Below are 23,131 nucleotides of genomic sequence, written 5' to 3'. Positions count from 1 at the left end.
TCTCGCGGGAACGCGAGTAGTTCCTGTGTCGATGTGATTCCCGGGAAAGTGAACGATCCTAGAATCGTCGGGGACCAGACTGGCTAGAGCTCTCCTCGCCTCGATTTCCCACACTACCGTCCCTCCTTTCTTAGTTGTCTCGGTCCCTTCTTTGGCGTCAACGCTTTGCCTCCAACTCCAAATCCCTCACCAGTCTGCGCAACCGCTCCAGCTCTTGGTCTCTCCCATCACGTTGCCCGTGTCCCGAAGCACCCAACATTGTTCGGTGAGTCGGGTCTGACCCCTCCCCCAGGCCAGATTCTTTTTCTCCTCGCCCACGCTCCATATCCTTATGCCTTTTCTGCCTTCTTTCCCGCCATATGGAGTCCCGAGAAGATCCTACCTACCGCTCTTGGCTTGGCCTCTCGTACGCCCTTTGGACATTTCCAATGCTTGAGTCTCAGTCGAACCACAACTTTGTAGGATAGCCCAACGGTGGGCGCCAATTGTGCGCACCAGAAATGAGGCTATTGAGCTTAACCTCACTTGGGCTCACAACTTATTTATAAGGTGGACTTAGGATTTCCTACTTTGGGTCATTCTCAGCACAAAAACTCAAAGTAGTATTCTCTCTCCCTTACTGAATAGCTGTTTTTCTCTCCTTTTTTCTGAACTCCTCTTTCTTCCCAACTCCTCCTATTTATAGCTCTAAGTTAGTGGGAAGATCATGATTACTGCCATTGTTAGTGTAATTGAAAGTCTAATATTATCTGTTGTAAGTGGATGTTTAGGTGAAAGTGGAATGCAGCGATTATGGCTTTGGAACTTGGTTCCAACTCAAGCAAATATGCCTGGTAGTGATGTTTCCAGGAAACTGCCGAGCATCCTATACTATGTTCGGATTTTAGTCTCTCTTTATTATTCCGACATTTTACGCCGAGCACTGGTTAGATGACAAGATTTGGACTTGTAGTTTATGAGGGTAAAATAAAAAGGGATTAAAAAATTGGGCCGTGCTACTGGGCTTGAATCCAAGGCCCAATTGGATCTGGGCACCTTGGTGCCGTACAGATAATATTGTTATCTAGTTATTTTTTTATATTTTAAACACCTTAAGAATTTTATTTTATTTTATAGAAAAAAACACCTTTAGAATTAGTAATCTTTACTGAATCTTATTGCTAATCTTTTGCATTCCTTTGTCATTTGAGTCTTAATAAAACTACACCATTTAGCTAACAACCTTAACATGAATAACAATTAAAATAGAGGTAGCAATCAGAGATTGGGTGGTAATTAACAATTGTAATACTAAACTGACTCCCGTAGTTATTAAGCAACAAGTTCAATATGCAAGTCAGGCTCCATACTTGCAGAGCCTACATTTCCTTGGAATAGCTCACTGACACACCAAAAAACACACACACACATTATTAGATCATTTGATCACGTAGAAGTTACACACTTTTTGACAATTATACCCATTAAGTTTGGTCAATTGTTATTTAGTAGTTGCCTAAGTCTTTTCCGATATAAAACCCCTAAAATCAATGTACTGCTGCTTTTATGCCTAATATAAAAATAAAAATAAAAATAAACATCTAAAAAATAAACAAGATTTTTAAAAATAAAATCTCTCTTTTTCTCCCCCAGATTTTTGGGAATCTTGGTTTGATTTGTTTGGCTCTATACCATTTCAGAAAGGATAAGATTTGAGTACAGTACTTAAATGCTATTCTTTAAATTTCACTCTTAAGATTTTGTCATATTTGTCATATTGCTTTTTTCTCACAAGATGAAAGTATATTTTTTAATTAAATAGTCACATAGTTAAATTTAAAGTAGTACTATCCTTAATTTTTGTCCTTTAAATAGGTGTGGATTTTTTTTAAATTTTATATATAGTAATTTTGAGATTGCTAATTGTTAATTTGAATTCTTGGAGATTGATTTGAACTTGATTTGGGTCTTGTGTTTGTGAAAATTTGGAACAGTCTTTATGATGAATATCTCTGAAGTGCCCAGATTTGGGTTCATGGTTTTCAAAAAATATTTTTATTATTTAAATGAAATTTTAATAAAATTTTAATATAAAAAATTATTTGTTAGTAGATAACGAAAATTCGTATGGAAGGACTACCGGATGAAATGATGGATAACCTTGTCAAAAGGGAGCACGATTGTTATGGTAAAAATAAAATACCTATTACCTCAATCTTGTTCCAAAGTGAAACATCATCATTTTCTCACCAGCCAAAAATACAAAAACAGAGAAACCAACTTTACCACCAGCACCATCAATATCTGCGAGGAAATTTATTGTTATGCTAAACAAGAACAATTATGAACTTCTTTAAGCAGCTGTCTTGTTAATGGAGATGACAATTATTCTCTCTTTCTTTCATAACTTTCTCCATCTGATTGTTGTAATAGTGCTTCCTATATGCGTAAAATGTGCTGCATGATTTGTTTGAAAGAACAGAGGGACTCAAAACCGGGTTTTCATTGCTGGCAGGGATTGCTTTTAATTCTAGTTTGGCGAGAACCCATGAGAAAATGTGGTTTGTTTCTCTATGGAAGATGATGAATAAGTACGACTTTGTGAAATGGTAATGACCAATTATTTGGTATCAATGTCCTAGTTTTTAAGTGTTTTATTTTTTATTTTATAAATGAATTGGTCATTCGATTCTAAAAATATTCCACTTGAGCATTCCATTAGGACATATTGGATAAAAGTTTATGGACCTTAATGAAGTACTTAAACTTGCACATTTTCAAAATTTAATAACAAAAAGGAATTATCTAAAAGTCTAAGGACGGAAACAATATTTTAGCCTGGAATAATTTTAGGCATAAAAAACATAATATAAACAAGTGAAATGTTAAAAGACATCTCCGTTAAGAATGATTTATTATGGGGTTTACTTAATAGAAATTTTGTATATATTGATAAAGTGATTGAAAATAATACTTTTTTTATAATAAAAAAAGGACTGATAATAATACTCAAGTAATAAGTCGAACTCAAAATATTGACTTTATTGACTCTACACCCCATAAAATTACACAAAAATTTAATATAAAGTTGTTTAAGCACTAGTTAACACTATCCGATAAATAAATACAAAATTCTTAGATATTCTCAAAATACGCAAAAATTGCGCTCCCTCCTTTCACATTCATAATAAACCCCGTCATAAATTTAATAATTGGACTCTACTATGAATTTGAGAGAAAAAAGTACAAGTTTTCGTATTTCGGAAATTTCTAAAAATTACTCCTACAATTACTATATGAAAAAAAAAAAAAAAAAAAAAAAAAAAAAAAAAAAGGGGTTGAGTTCCATTGTTGTTTGCCAACTGCCAAGATATCCAACAATGCTATCATTAAAACAAACATATTAAAGTCATAGATTCTAATTTGTGTTTCCTTCTTACCAATTCGACATCAACATTATATTTCTTATCTTCAACAGCAAGAGCTTTAGCATATGTTTGATTCCAATCGAGAATCCTGTTTGTGCCACAAGAACACGTACCCATTCAGCCCAAAAAAAAAAAAAAAACAAAACATACACGAACCCTGAAACTAGTGTATTTTATCTTGTAGCAAATGACTACTGAATGACGTTAGTAAATAACATAATAGTTGATCATGTTCAATTTTACTCACAAAAGTTTTCATCATTTATAGAGTAATGTACAGTCAAATTTTTGGAAACCATGAACGAAAAAAGATAAAATAATTTTTTTTTAATTAATGGTTTTAAAAATTGTAGTATTATATATCATAATTGCAAAACAACTTTTGAAAAAATTTCTCCAAATACCATATCATTTGAGAGAGGTTTTAAAATTTAAACCATTCAACATTTAGAGTGTTTAGATACTGATTATTGTTGAAAACTGAAAGAACAGCAACAAAATAATTTTTAAATGTGTGAAACCGTAAAACCCATTTTTAATAAAAATTTTGTTGAAAAAAGAAATTTGTGGGTCCAGTGAATGATGCACAGGACCCACTTAAAAATCATAAAAACCACATAAACGCGCTTCAAAAAAAAAAAAAAAAAAAAAAAGTGAAATGCAAACATTCGATGTAGCCTCAGTAGGGATGGCAATGGGGCGGGGCGGGACGGGGCCGAAGGATGGGGTCTTCGTCCCCGCCCCGTATGGTTTTTTCTTGCCCCATCCCCGCCCCGCATGACGGGGAATATTTTCTCACCCCATCCCCGCCCCTTGGGGCCTCGCGAAGCCCCGCCCCGCCCCATAAAACTCAACTTTTTGTTAATTTGCCCTACAACTAGTACAATTTTTTAATGAAACTTATTTCATTAATAAAAATATACTTGAAATTACAAATTTATCCCATCAAATCAAATCAATTTTTAGAAAAAAATTGAATAATATATCCAAGTGTTTAACAAGGCAATCATAAAAATAAAATAAAAATCTCATATTATAACACATAACAAAATAAAGACAGAGAATCACATTGGGTAGAATAAAATATGCTAATATTAATATGTTTGTTTAAATAGTAAGGTATGAAAAATTTACAATTATAACCCTTAGTAATGAGGGCGGGGCGGGTCTAAAATGTCTAAACCCATCCCCGTCCCACCCCGTGGTGCGGGACTAAAATCTTGCCTCATCCCCGCCCCACTGCCTTTGCGGGGCGGGGAAAACCCGCACGGGGCGAAGCGGGGAGGGGCGGGTTAAGCGGGGCGGGGAAAAATTGCCATCCCTAAGCCTCAGTTTCGAGGTTTGTGGGTCCCGTGCCATAAACAATGCACGGGACCCCTATTTTTAGAAGCATGTTTTTGTGGCTTTTATGGCTTTTTCAGTGAATCCCATGCACTATTCACAAAACTCACCATCTTTTTTTTTAACAAAATTTTCATTAAAAATTAGTCACATTTAAATTGAGTCACATGACACTATTCACACAAACACACCCTTAATTTGAAAAACAAATTTACGTTATTGTTTTACAATGTTGGAGTACGTGCTCCGGCGAAGGAAAAGAAAAAAAATATCCAATCCACCCTCGCAGAACACTTAACTCATTACTTCCAAGAAGAATGCAAACCACAATATTTTATACCAGTTTTGTTACAAATCACCACATAGAGTTATGAGTAGTAGAGATATACTCTTAACACTCACAACTCTTCACATAGCTAGTTGTGACAAAAATGATGTAAAATGATCTGATCCTATCATTTTTCTAGGAGTAATACTAGGAGCACATACTAGCCTAGTACCACCACATACAAGGAGCATGTAACTAGTTACGTATTTTTCTTTTCTAACCTAAACGACATTTTTACAATAAATTTTAAATAACAAATTATAAAAAATCTTAAATGGCAAATTATAAACTATTAACGGTTAAGAACTAAAAAGTAATTCCAATAATGAGTTTAAATTAAAACTAGTAATAAATTACCACTATAATTTATGAAAATGGTGTGGATGCACTTTTTCCAAATTAATATTTCATAACAAATCTTAGTGGTAAACTATTATTAGTTATAATTTTAACCTCAAATTATTTGTTTACAACCAATAACTACATCTAATTCCTCTAATTCTAGGATTGTTATTGCATAAAGAATAATGCTAGGAACACATAAATTAACACAACTTTATACCATAATTCATCACATAACGAATTATGATTGGTAAGAATGTAATAGGGGCATCAAGACACACTTTTACCGTCCAAAACTTACCACCGGCAAGTTGTATACAAAATTGTATCAATTTACGTGTCTCTAGCCATACTCTTGCCTAAATATAATGGAGATGACATAACTCCTAAAACAATCCATCAACTCAGTTACCATCAATAGGGCTCTCATAAAAAAAAATAGAGTTCTAAAAAAAATAATAATAAAAAAATTCTCACCCTGGACCAAAAAAAACCCCCAAAAATGAAATGTAAGAAAAATAGTAAGAACACGCAAAGCTTACAAAACTTTTGTTACAACTCAGAAAAAAAAAAAAAAAAAGTTATATAAATTTTTGTGTTCCTAGCCTTGCTCGAAATATAAAATCATCTTACCATCTTTGTGATCTGCTTGTGTGTGTGGGTCTGCAGCTAATAAATGGATCGGTGATGTAGGCAAAGATAACGAAGAAGAATGTTGGAGAAGAAGCCGTGGCGCCAGCAGGATACATATATAACGAGAGAAGATTGAGAAGATGTGAGAGGTAGCTGAGAAATTATGAGCAGTATTGAGCGGTAGCTGAGAGGAGCTGCTGCAGAATTATGAATTGTAGTTCGGAGATAGAGAGAGAGTTGCTGAAGAGTTCTATGAAAATGAAAGAGAAAAAAGTCGAACGTAAGAGAGAGAGACGGAAGATAAATAAAGGAGTAAAGTAATGGGTAAAAGACAAACTCGCGAAAGAGAGAGAGAGATCAACCGGTTCTTGTGTTGCCACGTCACCGATCCGTGTGCTTCCCAGTTCTCACCCTCAGATTCAGAACTCTCTTGAACTCATTTTCATATCTCTATGTGTTTGTTTCCTCTCACAAATAGAAGAAACTCTTTTTATGTGTGTGTGTGTGTGTGTTTTCTCTCAGCAGGGACAGAAAATTTTTTTTGGCTTGCCACATCATCGATCAATGTGCTCACTCCTACTAGAAAATTTAAAATTTATCATGAATGGAATGCATAATGCATGTATCACCTACTCTCACGTAAGGATACAGGTTCTCTCCTTCCACATTTGGTAGATTAAATTAATTAAATTTAAGGTAAAATATGGTAACTACTAGTAAGATTTGGACTAATGCCTATCATGTAAAAAACATTTCAAAATAGATTAACTTGGTACCTAAGCATAAGCAAACAAGTAGAAAAATTGTCTACGTTAGCTATAACAGTATGATTGATCTAAGTGATCTTCATATAAGTTATTGTAAGGCTATTTGTTAGTCAAATGGTCACAACAAAGAGTTTAAGTGATAAACGATGTCAGGGCAAAAATTTGTCAAGCCAATTACAAAATGCCACATTAAAAATTTAGTGACAAATTCCAAATTAATATGTCATTAAATTAATTAAGTCAAATGATGACATGTGTCATCCAAATTGACATCGTATTGGCATATTAAAATTTGTCACGTGTCATTTGGCCCACAAGATAAAGATAAATTATCTATTCAAAATTAATGGATAATTATCTTTATTAAATAAAACAAAGATAAAATTTATATTCAAAATTGATGGATAATTATCTTTATTAAAACAAATAAATAAAATAGACTTTTGTTGATTATTATCTTTATCAAAATAGATAAATAGAGATAATTATCTCTAAGTAAAATTTGGGTCAATCAAGAGTTTACTACATATCTTCAAGCATATCAATTCAAAGTAGAGTTTATCATCTGAAGCCACTATAAATAGAGGACATCTCCTCTCATTTTGAACACCAAGTTTTCAAGAAGCTAAAACTCTGAAGAAATTTTGCCTCTAAAGCATTGAATAATTTCAACCTAAATTCCAAGAATTCAACATAAAATCAAACATTCGAAGGATTTGAAGAACTTAAAGTCATTGAAGGATTTGAAGAACTTGGAGAACAACAAATCTCTAACAAGCTCGAAGTTAGAGATTTGTTGTGAAGACTGTTCAATCCATGTCAAGATGATTTCTTGTTCAAGTCAAGTTCAAAGAAGATAGAATCAGAGGAGCACTTCTTTTAAAAGATCGTCAAAACAGAGATTTTACTCACTACTTGATCAATACAAAATTATATTTGTGAAACACATTTTTCAATTTGTTTGATTTTCTACTATTGAAAATTTTGTGTTAACAACGTCATTGGTATTAGCCCAAACTTCAAGAGCAGTTCACATATTTTACCCTTAAATTTAGGATTTGCCAGAAAGAGCACCTCCAGGAATTCCTAATTTTTATTTTTCTTCCCACAATGACTTTTTCCTTATAAGCTTGGGACTTCTAAACCATAGGACTGGCTTACCAGGCCAGCTTTATGATTTAGTGTCACAAACCAATGAATAGTTGACAATTATGCACAATAGCCACATCAGCAAATTTCATCAATTCAAATCAAAACCATTTTCCTCAAACTGTTTGATTAGAGTATCTGCTAATTAGTTACTGCATATTGGATTGATTCTATTTACAAGGAGATCTTTTTTGTTTTTCCTTGATTTAATTTATGTGAAAATGGATTGTTCACACTTCACAACCTGTTTGAATAAATACTTCTTTGGCATCACAGCAGCAAATTTCTGTGAAAAGGGGATTGGTTTTCACTCCTGAACTTGTAATATGAGGGGTTTCTTTTTTGCTTGCTGCTAATTGAGAAAAAGAAAAATGTCTTTGTTTGACCTGGTTTTTTGTTTAACTTCTTGTTACTGTGATTGACTTTAGCAAAGTTTGGAGCTTTCACCTCACATTGATGGTAATTGTAGATCCTCTTTGTGTTTTTATGTATGTTCACTATGTTGGACTAAGATTTTGTTGGTGTACTACTTTTCGTGTGTGACAGAATTGAATATTGGTGTTTTTGTTGTGTGCCTTTTTATCAATAATTTCTTCGACTGTGCTTAAATTTGGGAAAATCACAAAAGCAGTGTATCTATAGTTGGTTGTAAATGTAGTTAATCAGAATCTTTGTGCTTTAATGGTTTCTTACTTAAATCTGACCTTTTGTATAAGAAAGGGAATGATCTGGTGATAATGAGATGGGGTTTGTAGATTTTTGAGGTTCTTTTGGTGTTTCATGTCAAAATAAGGAATTATCCAGCTTATGGGAACTTTATAGCTATGTGTCATGCATTATTGTAGTTTGTACTTGTATGTTGTCTAGTCCTAGTGGTGAGGAGAGAAATAACTAAGCATGTGCTTACAGGTACTTAGTTAGGAGGTAATTATGGTGAACTATTATTGTGATCTGTTATGCTAAGCAATCTGTTAGAGAATAGAAGTAAAAAGGGGAGAAAGCAATCTGTAAAGGCATTAAGCAATGAATAACACTCAGATTGGATTTCCTTCATTTCTTCTCTAATAGTTTCTCACTATAATTTCTCACTCTTATTACTCTCTCAATTCTCAAGGAGGCCAGGCTACCTGGAGTTGGCCAGAAACTTCAAGACCTGTAGAACTTTATCACTGGTCTTAAAACACTAAAAACCTTGCTTTCATTAAATTTGAGTATTGACTTTGTTCTTACCTAATTTGTACATTTCTTTGATACACTTCAATCTATTTAAACCATATTTGACTCATAGTGTCTAGAGAAGTAGTCTAGTAACCATTGGGTCTTAGCTAAATTGAGATATATGAAGAGAGAAAGTATCAACTGAGCTTAGCATTGTCTGTAAAACTAGAACAAGATAGAAAGAAACATTGAAGACTTTTAGTAAAAATGTAAGACTTCAATCTTTTATTTTTCCATCTGTCACTCAAGTTTTTGAAGATAAAACAAAGCCATAAGTAATTGAATTTGTAAATCATGGTGTTGTAGATGTCAATCTAGAAGACCATGCAAGAACCATGAAAGTGTATGTACTATTACCAAGCTGTCAAAGCATTGGAAAGGATCCTCTATAAAATATTTAAAAGTTTAAGCCACATTAGCATAACATTGCTGTCCATTAGGATCATTTGGTTCAGTTCAGTCCGTTCCGTTCACTTTGGTCCAGTTTTGTGTATTTGGTCCACTCGGTCCATAGTTCAATCTATTTCGGTCCATTTAGCCCAATTCGGTTCACTTTGGTCCATTCTAGTCCATCATGTGGGGGGAACGAATTTGATCTTCTGATTGAGACATTTTTAGATCAAATACTAAACATTTGGTGCAGCATACATTTAAAGTTTGTAGCAATACTAAACTACATAAGATACCATTCCAGAATCCAAAAGTGGTTCAGTTTTTTATGTTACGTGTCATCTTGGGTTGGTGTTGGACTGCTATTTCATTTAACCTGAGGACACAAGTGATAGGTTTGCTTTCATGTGCAGAGATTGAGTTTATGCAGGAGAATAGAGTATATTTATTCCAGAATGAAGCCAAAATTTTTGAAAGCTGCTTAGAAAGTTTGAAAAGTTTCATTAGGCATTGAGACTGGGGTTACTCAGGTTTGCAAGCTGAAGGTAATTCAAGAACCATATATGCTACATTAGAGGATAATGGTGTTGAGAAACCTCGTTTACTTTTTTTAGCATTAGACTAACTTATCGTTTATACAGTTGACAACTTCTCAGTGATAGATATCGAATTCTAAATACTTGTGAAGTGGTTTGACCAAGACAGATTTGGACTAGATGCATAATTTGTGCAATAGAACATCTTCATGGGGTACATGCCTGTTCAGAATATAACATCTTAAATAATAGATTTGACATTTCAAAATCATGGATTGTTGGAAGTGGTTTTCTTCTGGTCAAAGGGAACTCTAGCATACAAAGTGAGAAAGATTCAGATGATTTGCTCAAAGGTTGTAAGAATATATAGGAAGGTAGTTGACAAATCTTTCCCGAATTATTGCTGTCCTACTGGCTAGCCAGTTAGCTTAAAGCTTCCTACAGATTCAACTGGTGATATGGGTTGACGCTATTTTTGTGTCATATACTCCACTTATTCTGTTCTACTTGTTCATCTTGGGAGTTATCATGACATTTCTTGAAGTTACGGGCCTGGAAGAACCTTTATCATTTAAGAAACTTGAGGTGAAACTTATAAATGGTTATTCCTTTATTACTAGGAGAACTTTGACTTGGTTTAACTGCTAACTGCAAGAAGTGCTACTAGGTGAACTAGGAGGCAGCATTTGTAGAACCTAATTTTGATGTTGCAGAATCTAAGTTCTATGTTCAGATAGGGGAGGAAGAAAGACACAAACATCTTGATTTATGTTTAGAAAACCATGCTTGACATGCTCCCATATTGAAGAACTTATATGGCAGGAACTTGCTTATAGGTGTACATTTTAAGTTTTTCATTCATGTATGGTAACCCTAAATCTGCAGAGATCATTGGCCTTGAGAGAGTTGCAAAGTTTTGTAGTGTCTGCGAGGTGATGATGTATTTCTTTGTGGCTCTAATGAGAGAGTGGCTGGAACAGAAGCAAATATACTGATAAAAGGCTTGCCTTTTGTTCTGTAACTTATTTGCATAAATGTTTTACTTACTGATTTTTAGAATATTTTATTCAATAAACTTTTGATGCTTATTTCCCCTAATAATTTACTGCAATCTCATCATGGGAATATCTCATTCTGTGATTTGTGATTAAGATTGTGGATAAGCAATCTGCTTTATAAAACTATTGTGCAGTTGGGTCAAATCTAACTATAAAAGTATTAGCTTTGACTTGGTTGAACTTGGATGACTAAAGGTTCTTGATGGCCGCACAAATTAGTTAGTTATTTATTTGGTTTGTTTCCCCTTTTTTTTTCTCTCTATTTCTTTTCCTGATGGAAAATTTATAAATTCTTCTTCCATTCTTTTTTACTGTTATTAATATACACAATGTCTGTATGTCTCATTTTGGTAAAATCTGGGTTTGGTCTCTGCTTCATGATATTAAATATACTTTATATAGTCTAAGAAGTTTATTTGATAGTGGTACTCTAATTTCTGTGATTCTCAATTGTGTGCAGAGGCTCCAATCTGATACAACTGGTGGTTGCAAAACAGATAAGGTGAATAATAGTAAGTCTTTAGTGGGCACAAGCACTGGAACATGTTAGAAAGCTTCTCATTAAGGTTAGAGCTTTGGAGAATGTTCCACTGCAATGGGCATAAAAGGTACTGGAGCATTCAATAAGGAAGTTTACAAGGTAACTGCTTCAGAGCCTACCAAGTTACTTATTACCCTTATATTTCCATGAGAAAATTCTGTAAATGTGATTTAAAAATTTTATGTAATAAATTATGATGGAGAGTTAATGTTTCTATTGTGTCTAGCACTACTATTTGTGCATTCTGCATGTATATGCCATATAGCAGGACAAATCAATCAAAATGTTCAACTCTTATTGCCAATGTGGTACAATGTTTGAATCATTAAACTACAACTGCAGGAATGATATGTGTTTTTGTTATTGTTGTTGTTGTATAACTAGAGTTTATTAGGCAATCTTCTAGAGTCATCTCTAATTCTGCTCTCCACATTATGTGTTTGATATGAGGAGAAACCTCAAATACACAGAAGTCTACGAAGCTACTCCTCAAGAAATTCAGTCTAAAATTTAAATGATTAAAAAATATTTAAGCTAAAGGCATTTATATTAAGGCTTGTTATTGTTGGCTGATTACAGAAGGCCGTGCTCTCATTACTGGCCGAAGTGTACAATGAAACCTAATAGAAAGAGGAAAACAAGTGTTTTAACACTGTATCTAATGTGATTATAGAACAATGCTGAAAAACGTGCCTCACCTTGCTGTAGCTACAGCTAGAAAGGATCACTTCATAATTCTGATGATGATGATGAGAGGCTTCTTCAATCTCCTTCAATATTATTAGTCCTTTTACACTTCAGAATTCTTTATGAAATTGGCTGATGAGGCCTGTGACGGATCCTATGATGCTTTTCTTAACAATGTTTGAGAGGTTTGATTTTTGTTACTTTTTTTTAATCTATGATCTTCAATTTCTTGTTTGGGGATGAAGCAACTTTTATTCAACAGACCAGATTACAACAATATTACAAATCACAAACATTAAGCTGCAATCTACCAAGAACTAACATTAGCCTAACACGTATTAAAAACAGAAAAAGGAGTTTTCACAAAGCTACATAGTAGCTTTAAAAATAAAATTTTTTAATGTTTCTACACAGAGAGCTAATATCTAACATCATGCACAATGAATTGCACATTTGCGCCATACCAGATTCAGATCAAATCTCTTCATTGTGAATTCTGGAATTTCAATTAATTCAACTTTGGTAGATAACAGCTCCTCAGACTATATTGCAATAATTGTGATGAACGTTTTGTAGTGGGATGTTAAGGTGATCTAGTAGGAGAAGACAAGGAGGGATTGGGTGGCATTGGCAAGGACTGAAGGCTACCTTCTAGCATTTCTACTACCTTAGTCATTGGTGGTCGGTTTGATGGAATGGTCTGAATGCACCACAAACTTATTAAAATCATCTTCCTTGCAATTTCTTCTTCCTCTTCATTTGTAATCCCATCCAATCTTAAATCCTTACCTCCTTCAAGATGCTCATAAACATAATGTGGAAAATATATTTCACTGGTGTGAGATACTCCAACATCAATATTCTTTCTTCCTGCTACTATTTCAAGAACCATCATTCCATAGCTATACACATCAGACTTGTGAGATACTCTGCCAATGTTTCTACACTGCACTTCAGGAGCAATATATCCAGCAGTCCCTCTAGGATTCATTGTTGATACAAAACTATCTTTCCTTTCACACAGTTTCGCAAGGCCGAAATCAGAGATTTTGGGACATAAATTATCATCTAAGAGAATGTTGTGAGGTTTTATGTCAAAATGCAGAATCCTTGTGTTACAGCCACGATGTAAGTATTCTAATCCTCGAGCAATGCCTATTATAATTTCATTGCGTGCTTTCCATTTCAGTGGACCGTTTTCACTTGACAATCCTCGAGTATATATGAACTTATCCAATGATCCGTTGGACATATATTCATAAATCAATGCTCTTTTTTTATTCTCATAACAGAAACCCAGAAGAGTGACTACATTAACGTGGGAAGTTCTACTAATGCTAGCAATCTCATTAATGAATTCTTCTCCATTACCCTTGGACTCACTTAGTACTTTCACTGCCACTAGATGACCATCAGGTAGCATTCCCTTGTACACAACACCATATCCTCCTTGGCCTATTTTATTTTTGAATGAGTTTGTCACTTTCTTCAAAAACGAATAACTATATCGCTTTGGGGCAAAAGATCCATAATTCCTTATAAAAGCCTCAACTTTTTGCTCATTTCTGGTCTTTCTTCCATAAGACCATTGCCCGCATGATAAGCATTCTCTCTTAAAGTTGTAGAAAGCCACAATTGAGATTAATATAATCCCAGCCACAACTGCGGAAATGCCTGTATGCAAAGAACGGTTTAAGTCACTAATAATAATATTTATCAGGGCAACCACGAAAAAAAGTGAAAAAAAAAAGAAAAGAAAAAGAAAACATGTATATTAGTATTAATAAGTATATGTTCAACCTTAAGATCAGAGGTAATTACTTCCTATTTTATACAAGGGCCAGATAGCAGAACTTAGTAAGAAATACTTTTTGACAAACGTTCAAAATACCTATAGCAACTTTAACAGTCAAATTGCGCTTTGAACCTGCATCAGGAACATAAGAAAATTAAGTTAGACTTCTTTTTATGAAGTGAATGTTAGTATTAAAATTTATGTTGGGGTTAAGAGAGAGTGTAAAATAACACATAAAAAACTAATGTAGTTTGGTTTAGTCGTCTATATCCATAGTGAAAAGCCCTTAAGCGGCTATATTTATACCATTTTAAACTTGTGTGTTAACAGTAAGCTCATAAAAGGTATATATAGAGAGAGACTAAATCTAAAATACCCATAGACTAACATTGGATTATTTTACTTACTCAACAAGTAGGCTTAATATTACTTTGCTTACACTACAAAGTACATTGATATCTCCAATTTCCTCCCCTTGTATTGATATATCTAACATCCTCCTCTACCTCAAAGTGAAAACTTAAAATCGCCTTGAGTTTGGAATATGAAAATGAGGACTAAAGTGCGACCATGAAGGACGGGATTAAATGTAGAATGGACTAGGCACAAGTAGTTAAAGTAGTTAATTAACACAAGATTCAAATCACAAATAAAGCACAAGTTGAAGATGCATAAACATAGTTAAAAAGTACAATTAACACAACCGCATAGAGAGAGCAATATTGGTTCATGAAGTGAAAACCCTTGTAGAAATACCTACCAAGATGAATGTTAGAATTCAAGCACATACATCTTCAACAATGGTGGAATCTAAGGGAACCATGAGAGAGAGAAAACTGTATGTGAATGATTCTATATTGAATAAATTTATCAAGTTCTCTATTTCTTATATACAGAAAGAATAGTGGCGGGAAGACTTAACAAACTAAGTAAGTAAGTAAGAAATACACCAATACAGGGCTAACACGTGTCCACTAAAACTAACTAATTATACTATCTTTATACTAAACGACCTGTAGTTTTATCAATACATATACACTACGACTTGTAGCTTTGCTCTGTCTCTGGTTCTTGCTCTCTATATGCTTCATCTTCGAGCTTCATCCTTTAACAATGAGAACGCTTTTGAGGGCCGACTCAAAAAGAAAATCCACTACTATAAAAGGCTATCGCAGTACATGCATGTTTATAGGCTATTGTACTTGAGCTCCTTGTTATTGCTAGTAACTGCATACTCCTACATTTTTCCCTCTATGTAATCCGCTTCGCAAACGATCGCCGCATGTAGATTAACCCAGTAGGCACTCCAAGAGATTCTTGTTAGTTTGCGCAACTAAGGACACCTATGTGTTTTCAGAGAAAATTCCTACACAAACATAGGTGGTTGATCAAGGTATTTTGGTTAAGGATCTCTCAAGGATATTCAATGGAGAGGTTGGGAAGACAATCATATTTTCTCTTAACTGTTTGATAGTTGTCTCCTTTCAGAAAGTAGGGTTAAAGTTGTGCAAAGTAAGTTTGTAACATTTTAATAAGTTTTCGCTCAAGCGATTGTCGAGCAAGGGACTACAAAAATTTTTGTATAATTTTCAATTTTGTTTGAATGAGATTTGGTTTTCTATCGAGCAAGCTCTTCAATCTTTCACAGTGAACAATGAGCCTCATTGTTAAACCCATTTGACACCCTTTATGTGTTAGAAATCAACACTAACTCTCTTGTCTCTAGAAATTTCTAGAGTTTCACTCAATTTGCTTCTCTCCGGAATTCTCTAGAAACTTCTAGAACTTCTCACACAATCTCTCTCTTTCTAGAAATTTCTCTCTAATTCTGGAAATTTCTCTCTTGCTCTCTTTCCGGAATTCTCTCCAAGATAGTTCTTATATTTTCTCTAGAAACTTCCTTACACTAGTGAATTTTAGCCACATGTTTATAGAATAGTTTAGAAGGTTGGAGAATGGCATTCATTTAATGCCAGTAAAAAGGAAGATGCTAGAAGTTTCAAGTTAGTTTCCTAACCAACATACACCTAGTATAAATAGATGTGGTGGTATTTGAAGTAGAGTGTGTGAGATTAGTGAGAGACAAGTGAAGTGTGTCATAGGCCAAGTGAGTAGTGTGAAGTGGAGAAATAAGTAAGAGCTATTGTGTAGTGTTAGTACATAGGTGTCTAGAGAGTTGGTGTGTGTCTTGTAAAAGCTAAGTGTGCTAGAGTAGCTTTGCCGTGTGGTGTTAGTGAGTCTTGTAATTGTGTCATACATGGAGCCACATTTGGCTTTCCATAAGTCTTAAGTGTTCTAATTCAAAGAGTTAAGTTTTTAATAAAAACTCTTTGTTCAGTATTTTGTTCAACAATCTAGTATCAGAACTTCCGCTAACTCAACATTATGAATACTAAGAAAATAACTGAACATTGCAAACTTTTTGTCATGGGATATGTCAAACTCTAGATTTCCTAATAATCTCCCACCTGTAGTAACTCTATGAAAAAACACCCTAATATTGACTTGAGTATCTCTGCAAGTCTATGAAATCACAGACCAACCAAGACTTACACCTATTCTAGAGACATAATTCTAGGACTAGAACAATTTACCTGTCTTTCCTGAACATGAACAAATATATTAAATGCAATTGGTATAGATAGTAAAAGTAACAATATTGATCAAGCATATCATAAGAATATGAATATCATGAAAAGCACGAATAGCTTGACCATAAACAAAAAAGGTGCACAAGCAAGAACCGTAGCATGTCATAGTAGCAGGAAGTGCATCAAGAATAGTCTAAACTCAACATGTTCAACACAAAGCAATGATTTTATTATGTCCTTAAATTTTCTCCCCAACTTCTAGTGAAATACTCCTGAATTGAGGTAGTGGGGCAAGAAAATTTATAACCGTACCTGGTGAAGACGGATTCTCTAATGGTGATTGTGGGGGCTGGGCAACCGGGGAAGGCACTGTCATAGTAGAAGGAAGTGCATCAAGAACAGTCAAGTTGATGACAATAATGGTCAATTATCATCAAGGATATGATACATTCGAACATGTGAAGCAAATTAGAACCATAGAACTAGTAACTAAACTCAAAATGTTTAACACAAAGCAATGATTTTATTATGTCCTTAAATTTTCTCTCCAACTTCTAGTGAAATACTCCTGAATTGAGGTGGTGGGGCTAGAAAATTTATAACCGTACCTGGTGGAAATGGATTCTCTGATGGTGATTGTGGGGGTTGGGCAACCGAGGAAGGCACTGTTATAGTAGAAGGAAGTGCATCAAGAACAGTCAAGTTGATGACTATAATGGTCAATTATCATCAAGGATATGACACATTCAAACATGTGAAGCAAATTAGAACCATAGAACTAGTAACTAAACTCAAAATGTTTAACACAAAGCAATGATTTTATTATGTCCTTAAATTTTCTCCCCAACTTCTAGTGAAATACTCCTAAATTGAGGTAGTGGGGCTAGAAAATTTATAATCGTACCTGGTGGAGACGAATTCTCTGATGGTGATTGTGAGGGCTGGGCAACCGGGGAAGGCACTGTCATAGTAGAAGGAAGTGCATCAAGAACAGTCAAGTTGATGACTATAATGGTCAATTGTCATCAAGGATATGATACATTCGAACATGTGAAGCAAATTAGAACCATAGAACTAGTAACTAAACTCAAAATGTTTAACACAAAGCAATGATTTTATTATGTCCTTAAATTTTCTCCCCAACTTCTAGTGAAATACTCCTGAATTGAGGTAGTGGGGCTAGAAAATTTATAACCGTACCTGGTGGAGACGGATTCTCTGATGGTGATTGTGGGGGTTGGGCAACCGGGGAAGGCACTGTTATAGTAGAAGGAAGTGCATCAAGAACAGTCAATTTGATGACTATAATAGTCAATTATCATCAAGGATATGACACATTCGAACATGTGAAGCAAATTAGAACCATAGAACTAGTAACTAAACTCAAAATGTTTAGCACAAAGCAATGATTTTATTATGTCCTTAAATTTTCTCCCCAACTTCTAGTGAAATACTCCTGAATTGAGGTAGTGGGGCTAGAAAATTTATAACCGTACCTGGTGGAGACGGATTCTCTGATGGTGATTGTGGGGGTTGGGCAACCGGGGAAGGCACTGTTATAGTAGAAGGAAGTGCATCAAGAACAGTCAATTTGATGACTATAATAGTCAATTATCATCAAGGATATGACACATTCGAACATGTGAAGCAAATTAGAACCATAGAACTAGTAACTAAACTCAAAATGTTTAGCACAAAGCAATGATTTTATTATGTCCTTAAATTTTCTCCCCAACTTCTAGTGAAATACTCCTGAATTGAGGTAGTGGGGCTAGAAAATTTATAACCGTACCTGGTGGAGACGGATTCTCTGATGGTGATTGTGGGGGTTGGGCAACCGGGGAAGGCACTGTTATAGTAGAAGGAAGTGCATCAAGAACAGTCAATTTGATGACTATAATAGTCAATTATCATCAAGGATATGACACATTCGAACATGTGAAGCAAATTAGAACCATAGAACTAGTAACTAAACTCAAAATGTTTAGCACAAAGCAATGATTTTATTATGTCCTTAAATTTTCTCCCCAACTTCTAGTGAAATACTCCTGAATTGAGGTAGTGGGGCTAGAAAATTTATAACCGTACCTGGTGGAGACGGATTCTCTGATGGTGATTGTAGGGGCTGGGCAACCGGGGAAGGCACTGTTATAGTAGAAGGAAGTGCATCAAGAACAGTAAAGTTGATGACTATAATGGTCAATTATCATCAAGGATATGACACATTCGAACATGTGAAGCAAATTAGAACCATAGAACTAGTAACTAAACTCAAAATGTTCAACACAAAGCAATGATTTTATTATGTCCTTAAATTTTCTCCCCAACTTCTAGTGAAATACTCCTGAATTGAGGTAGTGGGGCTAGAAAATTTATAATCGTACCTGGTGGAGACGGATTCTCTGATGGTGATTGTGGGGGCTGGGCAACCGAGAAAGGCACTGTCATAGTAGAAGGAAGTGCATCAAGAACAGTCAAGTTGATGACTATAATGGTCAATTATCATCAAGGATATGACACGTTCGAACATGTGAAGCAAATTAGAACCATAGAACTAGTAACTAAACTCAAAATGTTCAACACAAAGCAATGATTTTATTATGTCCTTAAATTTTCTCCTCAACTACTAGTCAAATACTCCTGAATTGAGGTAGTGGGGCTAGAAAATTTATAACCATACCTGGTGGAGACGGATTCTCTGATGGTGATTGTGAGGGTTGGGCAACTGGGGAAGACACTGTTATAGTAGAAGGAAGTGCATCAAGAACAGTCAAGTTGATGACCATGACAGTCAATTATCATCAAGGATATGACACATTCGAACATGTGATGCAAATTAGAATCACAGAACTAGTAACTAAACTCAAAATGTTCAACACAAAGCAATGATTTTATTATGTTCTTAAATTTTCTCCTCAACTACTAGTCAAATACTCCTGAATTGAGGTAATGGGGTTAGAAAATTTATAATCGTACCTGGTGGAGACAGATTCTCTAATGTTGATTGTGAGGGCTGGTCAGCCGAGATAGGCGCTGTCATAGTAGAAGGAAGTGCATCAAGAATAGTCAAGTTGATGACCATAACAGTCAATTATCATCAAGGATATGACACATTAACCACAAAACTAGTAACTAAACTCAACATGTTCAACACAAAGCAATGATTTTATTATGTCCTTATATTTTCTTCCCAACTACTAGTCAAATACTCCTGAATTGAGGTAGTGGGGTTAGAAAATTTATAACCGTACCTGGTGGAGATGGATTCTCTAATGTTGATTGTGAGGGCTGGTCAGCCGAGATAGGCACTGTCATAGTAGAAGGAAGTGCATCAAGAATAGTCAAGTTGATGACCATAACAGTCAATTATCATCAAGGATATGACACATTAACCACAAAACTAGTAACTAAACTCAACATGTTCAACACAAAGCAATGATTTTATTATGTCCTTATATTTTCTTCCCAACTACTAGTCAAATACTCTTGAATTTAGATAGTGGGGTTAGAAAATTTATAACCGTACCTGGTGGAGACGGATTCTCTAATGTTGATTGTGAGGGCTGGTCAGCCGAGATAGGCACTGTCATAGTAGAAGGAAGTGCATCAAGAATAGTCAAGTTGATGACCATAACAGTCAATTATCATCAAGGATATGACACATTAACCACAAAACTAGTAACTAAACTCAACATGTTCAACACAAAGCAATGATTTTATTATGTCCTTATATTTTCTTCCCAACTACTAGTCAAATACTCCTGAATTGAGGTAGTGGGGCCAGAAAATTTATAACCGTACCTAGTGTAGACGGATTCTCTGATGGTGATTGTGAGGGCTGGGCAGCCAATATAGACACTGTCATAGTAGAAGGAAGTGCATCAAGAACAGTCAAGTTGATGACCATAACAGTCAATTATCATCAAGGATATGACACATTAACCACAAAACTAGTAATTAAGCTCAACATGTTCAACACAAAGCAATGATTTTATTATGTCCTTAAATTTTCTCCCCAACTACTTGTCAAATACTCCTGAATTGAGGTAGTGAGGCTAGAAAATTTATAATTGTACCTGTTGAAGTCGCATTCGTAGACGCCTTCTCTGATTTTGTTATTAGTGGGGCCTGGGCAGCCAGGGAAGGCATTGGCAAGACCCGAGGAGGTGGTGGTGGAGAGGAACGACATGTTTTGGATCCATAAGATTGATTTGGGCAGTAGCAAGTAGGTCCATTGGAAGTGCGGTTAAAACCACAAACTCCATTAGACCTAGTGCAGGCACTACAGGCTTCACTGTCATTCCATTTCACATCATAGCCTGCTTTGATGGTTTGTTCCACTTGCGATAAATTGTTAACATCAGTAATAGAATCTGAAGGAATCAGAAGACGCACACTATGAGTACACGGGTTAAGGCCTTCGTCTGCCAATACTAAATACCCAAGCCCATATTTTGGACAAGTGAACCTTTGGTAATCCTTCCCGGGAAGTTCATCTTCTCGACAACCATAGACTAAGGTAAGGTTTTGCAACAAAGTGGTGTTGTCGAGAACTTTAGATTCAAGTATGCTGCTATTCACGAAGTTGGGTGAACAAATTCCATTTACATAGTCTTCTCTCGCAATAGTGAGTGTTTTGGTTCTGGTATTCATTTCCAAAACTCGGTAACAGACGTCTAAAATCTCTATGGTGGAGTCATTTTTCTCACAGGTGAGCTTTAACTGAGGATTGCCACAAGCTTCAGGTCGAGCAGCTCCCCAGAATGGATAACCCACGTTTGTGATCTCTCCACAGCTGAACATATTGGTACTACAATTTGAGTACCAATCAGAGGCGCATAAAGTCGACGCAGGAAACTCCATGAAAATCAAGGTTGTGAAAAATAAAGAAACAAGAAAAGTAGACCGAGAAAACAGTTGGGAGTTCATTCTGGTGGTGCTGTAATGGTCGGCCGGAGAAAGTGTTGTTATTTGATAGATGACTTTGAATTTGCTTCTTTAGTGTGAAATGGGAATGAGTAGCGACAGTGGACTGAATTTTATGCTGCACATTATCAAGGGTTTGAAGATGCTTTATTTGCCAAGCACAAGTGGACTGAATTTTATGCTGCAAATTATCCAAGGGAATGAGCAGTAACAAACGATATTGTCTGGCTGCTCGGACACAAAAGACTTGGGCGATGACTCACGTGCATAAAATTAAGAGCAGACGCGTTTTCGCGCAGACAGCGTTTTTGCTTTCTTTTTTCTTTTTTTACTAGCAATGTTGCACTGTTTATGAAGGTGGAGTTTGGATACAAATTATTTCACGTCCACGTTTGCACTGTAGAGCGTTTTGCTTTTTTCTTTTTTTGGTTCAGCCGCAATGGTTAACAAGTCAATTGTGGACGGTGTTTTAATGCACTGTTTATAGGTCTTATAAATTATATTTTTTAGCAATTTTTTCATTAAAAATGTGTCTCACATTACTATTCACATATTTAAAAAATATTTCGCTACAGTGTTTTTAGTTTTCAATTTCAGCAAAATAAATTCTATCCAAACAGACTAAAATATCAACTCAATAAATAGACAAATAAACAGAATTTTTTTTTAAACAGCAATTCAAAAAAAAATTTTAATTTTTAATTTTTAACAAGATAAATTATATCCAAACACACGATACAATTTACACTGTTACGCACAATTACACATAGCTTGTTGGACGCGTCTTTTACACGCAATTACACCGACAAACGATATTGGCAGGAAGCTCTGGCACAAAGACATAGGCGATGACTCAAAGATGACTTGGACTTGGACATGCATAAAATTAAGAGCAATATGCCAATATCTGTTACTACAATTTACACACCACCTGTTACGCACAATTACAAAAAGCTTGTTGTAAGTTTTAACTTGTAATTATTGGATGCGTATTTTCAAGAGTCAATCTCGTATCGTACTGGTCGGTATGGCCGGAATATTTCGCACCGACGCCAAAGATGGTACAGAAATGTGTTTGTTTCGTACCGGTTTGAATACCGAATTATACCGGATCGTTCCGGTCATACCGAAAAAAATCGGATTCCGGCCGAAAACTTCATACCGGACCGAAACAGCAAACAAAACAAAAAGATCTAATATTAATAATCTCTCTCCTTTCTGAATAACTTACTAACTTGCTCTTGCTTGGGTCACTGCCGTCATTAACACTACCGTTGTCGCCACCTCGTTGCCTTTAGCAATCCATTTGGCCGATCTTCTCTTCAGCTTCTGCTGCTTCTTCTTCTCCTTTGTCTACTCAGACCATACATTTCTTCTTATGCCTTTTATGTTTCTTTTTATTTTAATCTTAACTTTACGTTG

General features: G+C 35.1%; 2 protein-coding genes and 1 long non-coding RNA gene across 3 annotated transcripts; all 3 read right to left on the bottom strand.

Annotated features, from left to right (window-relative positions):
• Nucleotides 1-3,304: 3,304 nt before the first annotated feature.
• Nucleotides 3,305-6,546, bottom strand: LOC115982159. Its single transcript, XR_004089520.1, has 3 exons — nucleotides 6,414-6,546; nucleotides 6,052-6,301; nucleotides 3,305-3,495 (listed from the first exon to the last, which is right to left on the bottom strand). It is a non-coding gene; the product is annotated as an uncharacterized LOC115982159 (long non-coding RNA).
• Nucleotides 6,547-12,821: 6,275 nt separating this feature from the next.
• Nucleotides 12,822-19,865, bottom strand: LOC115981271 (PR5-like receptor kinase). The gene is made up of 12 exons (XM_031103430.1): nucleotides 19,760-19,865; nucleotides 19,464-19,520; nucleotides 19,168-19,224; nucleotides 18,872-18,928; nucleotides 18,576-18,632; nucleotides 18,280-18,381; nucleotides 17,984-18,085; nucleotides 17,688-17,789; nucleotides 17,392-17,493; nucleotides 16,787-16,795; nucleotides 14,289-14,324; nucleotides 12,822-14,071 (listed from the first exon to the last, which is right to left on the bottom strand). The coding sequence occupies exons 1-12, from the start codon at nucleotides 19,863-19,865 to the stop codon at nucleotides 12,981-12,983; spliced, it is 1,878 nt and encodes a 625-aa protein (XP_030959290.1). The 3' UTR covers nucleotides 12,822-12,980.
• A 394-nt stretch (nucleotides 19,866-20,259) lies between these two features.
• LOC115981270 (LEAF RUST 10 DISEASE-RESISTANCE LOCUS RECEPTOR-LIKE PROTEIN KINASE-like 2.7) lies at nucleotides 20,260-21,819 on the bottom strand. The gene is made up of 3 exons (XM_031103429.1): nucleotides 20,860-21,819; nucleotides 20,585-20,641; nucleotides 20,260-20,366 (listed from the first exon to the last, which is right to left on the bottom strand). The coding sequence occupies exons 1-3, from the start codon at nucleotides 21,710-21,712 to the stop codon at nucleotides 20,260-20,262; spliced, it is 1,017 nt and encodes a 338-aa protein (XP_030959289.1). The 5' UTR covers nucleotides 21,713-21,819.
• Between the last annotated feature and the right edge of the window lie 1,312 nt (nucleotides 21,820-23,131).

Source organism: Quercus lobata, chromosome 3 (genome assembly GCF_001633185.2).
Source record: "Quercus lobata isolate SW786 chromosome 3, ValleyOak3.0 Primary Assembly, whole genome shotgun sequence".
In the NCBI taxonomy this organism is placed as follows: domain Eukaryota; kingdom Viridiplantae; phylum Streptophyta; class Magnoliopsida; order Fagales; family Fagaceae; genus Quercus; species Quercus lobata.
Note: the sequence above shows the minus strand (reverse complement) of the source record. Positions and strands in the feature narration are given on the sequence as shown.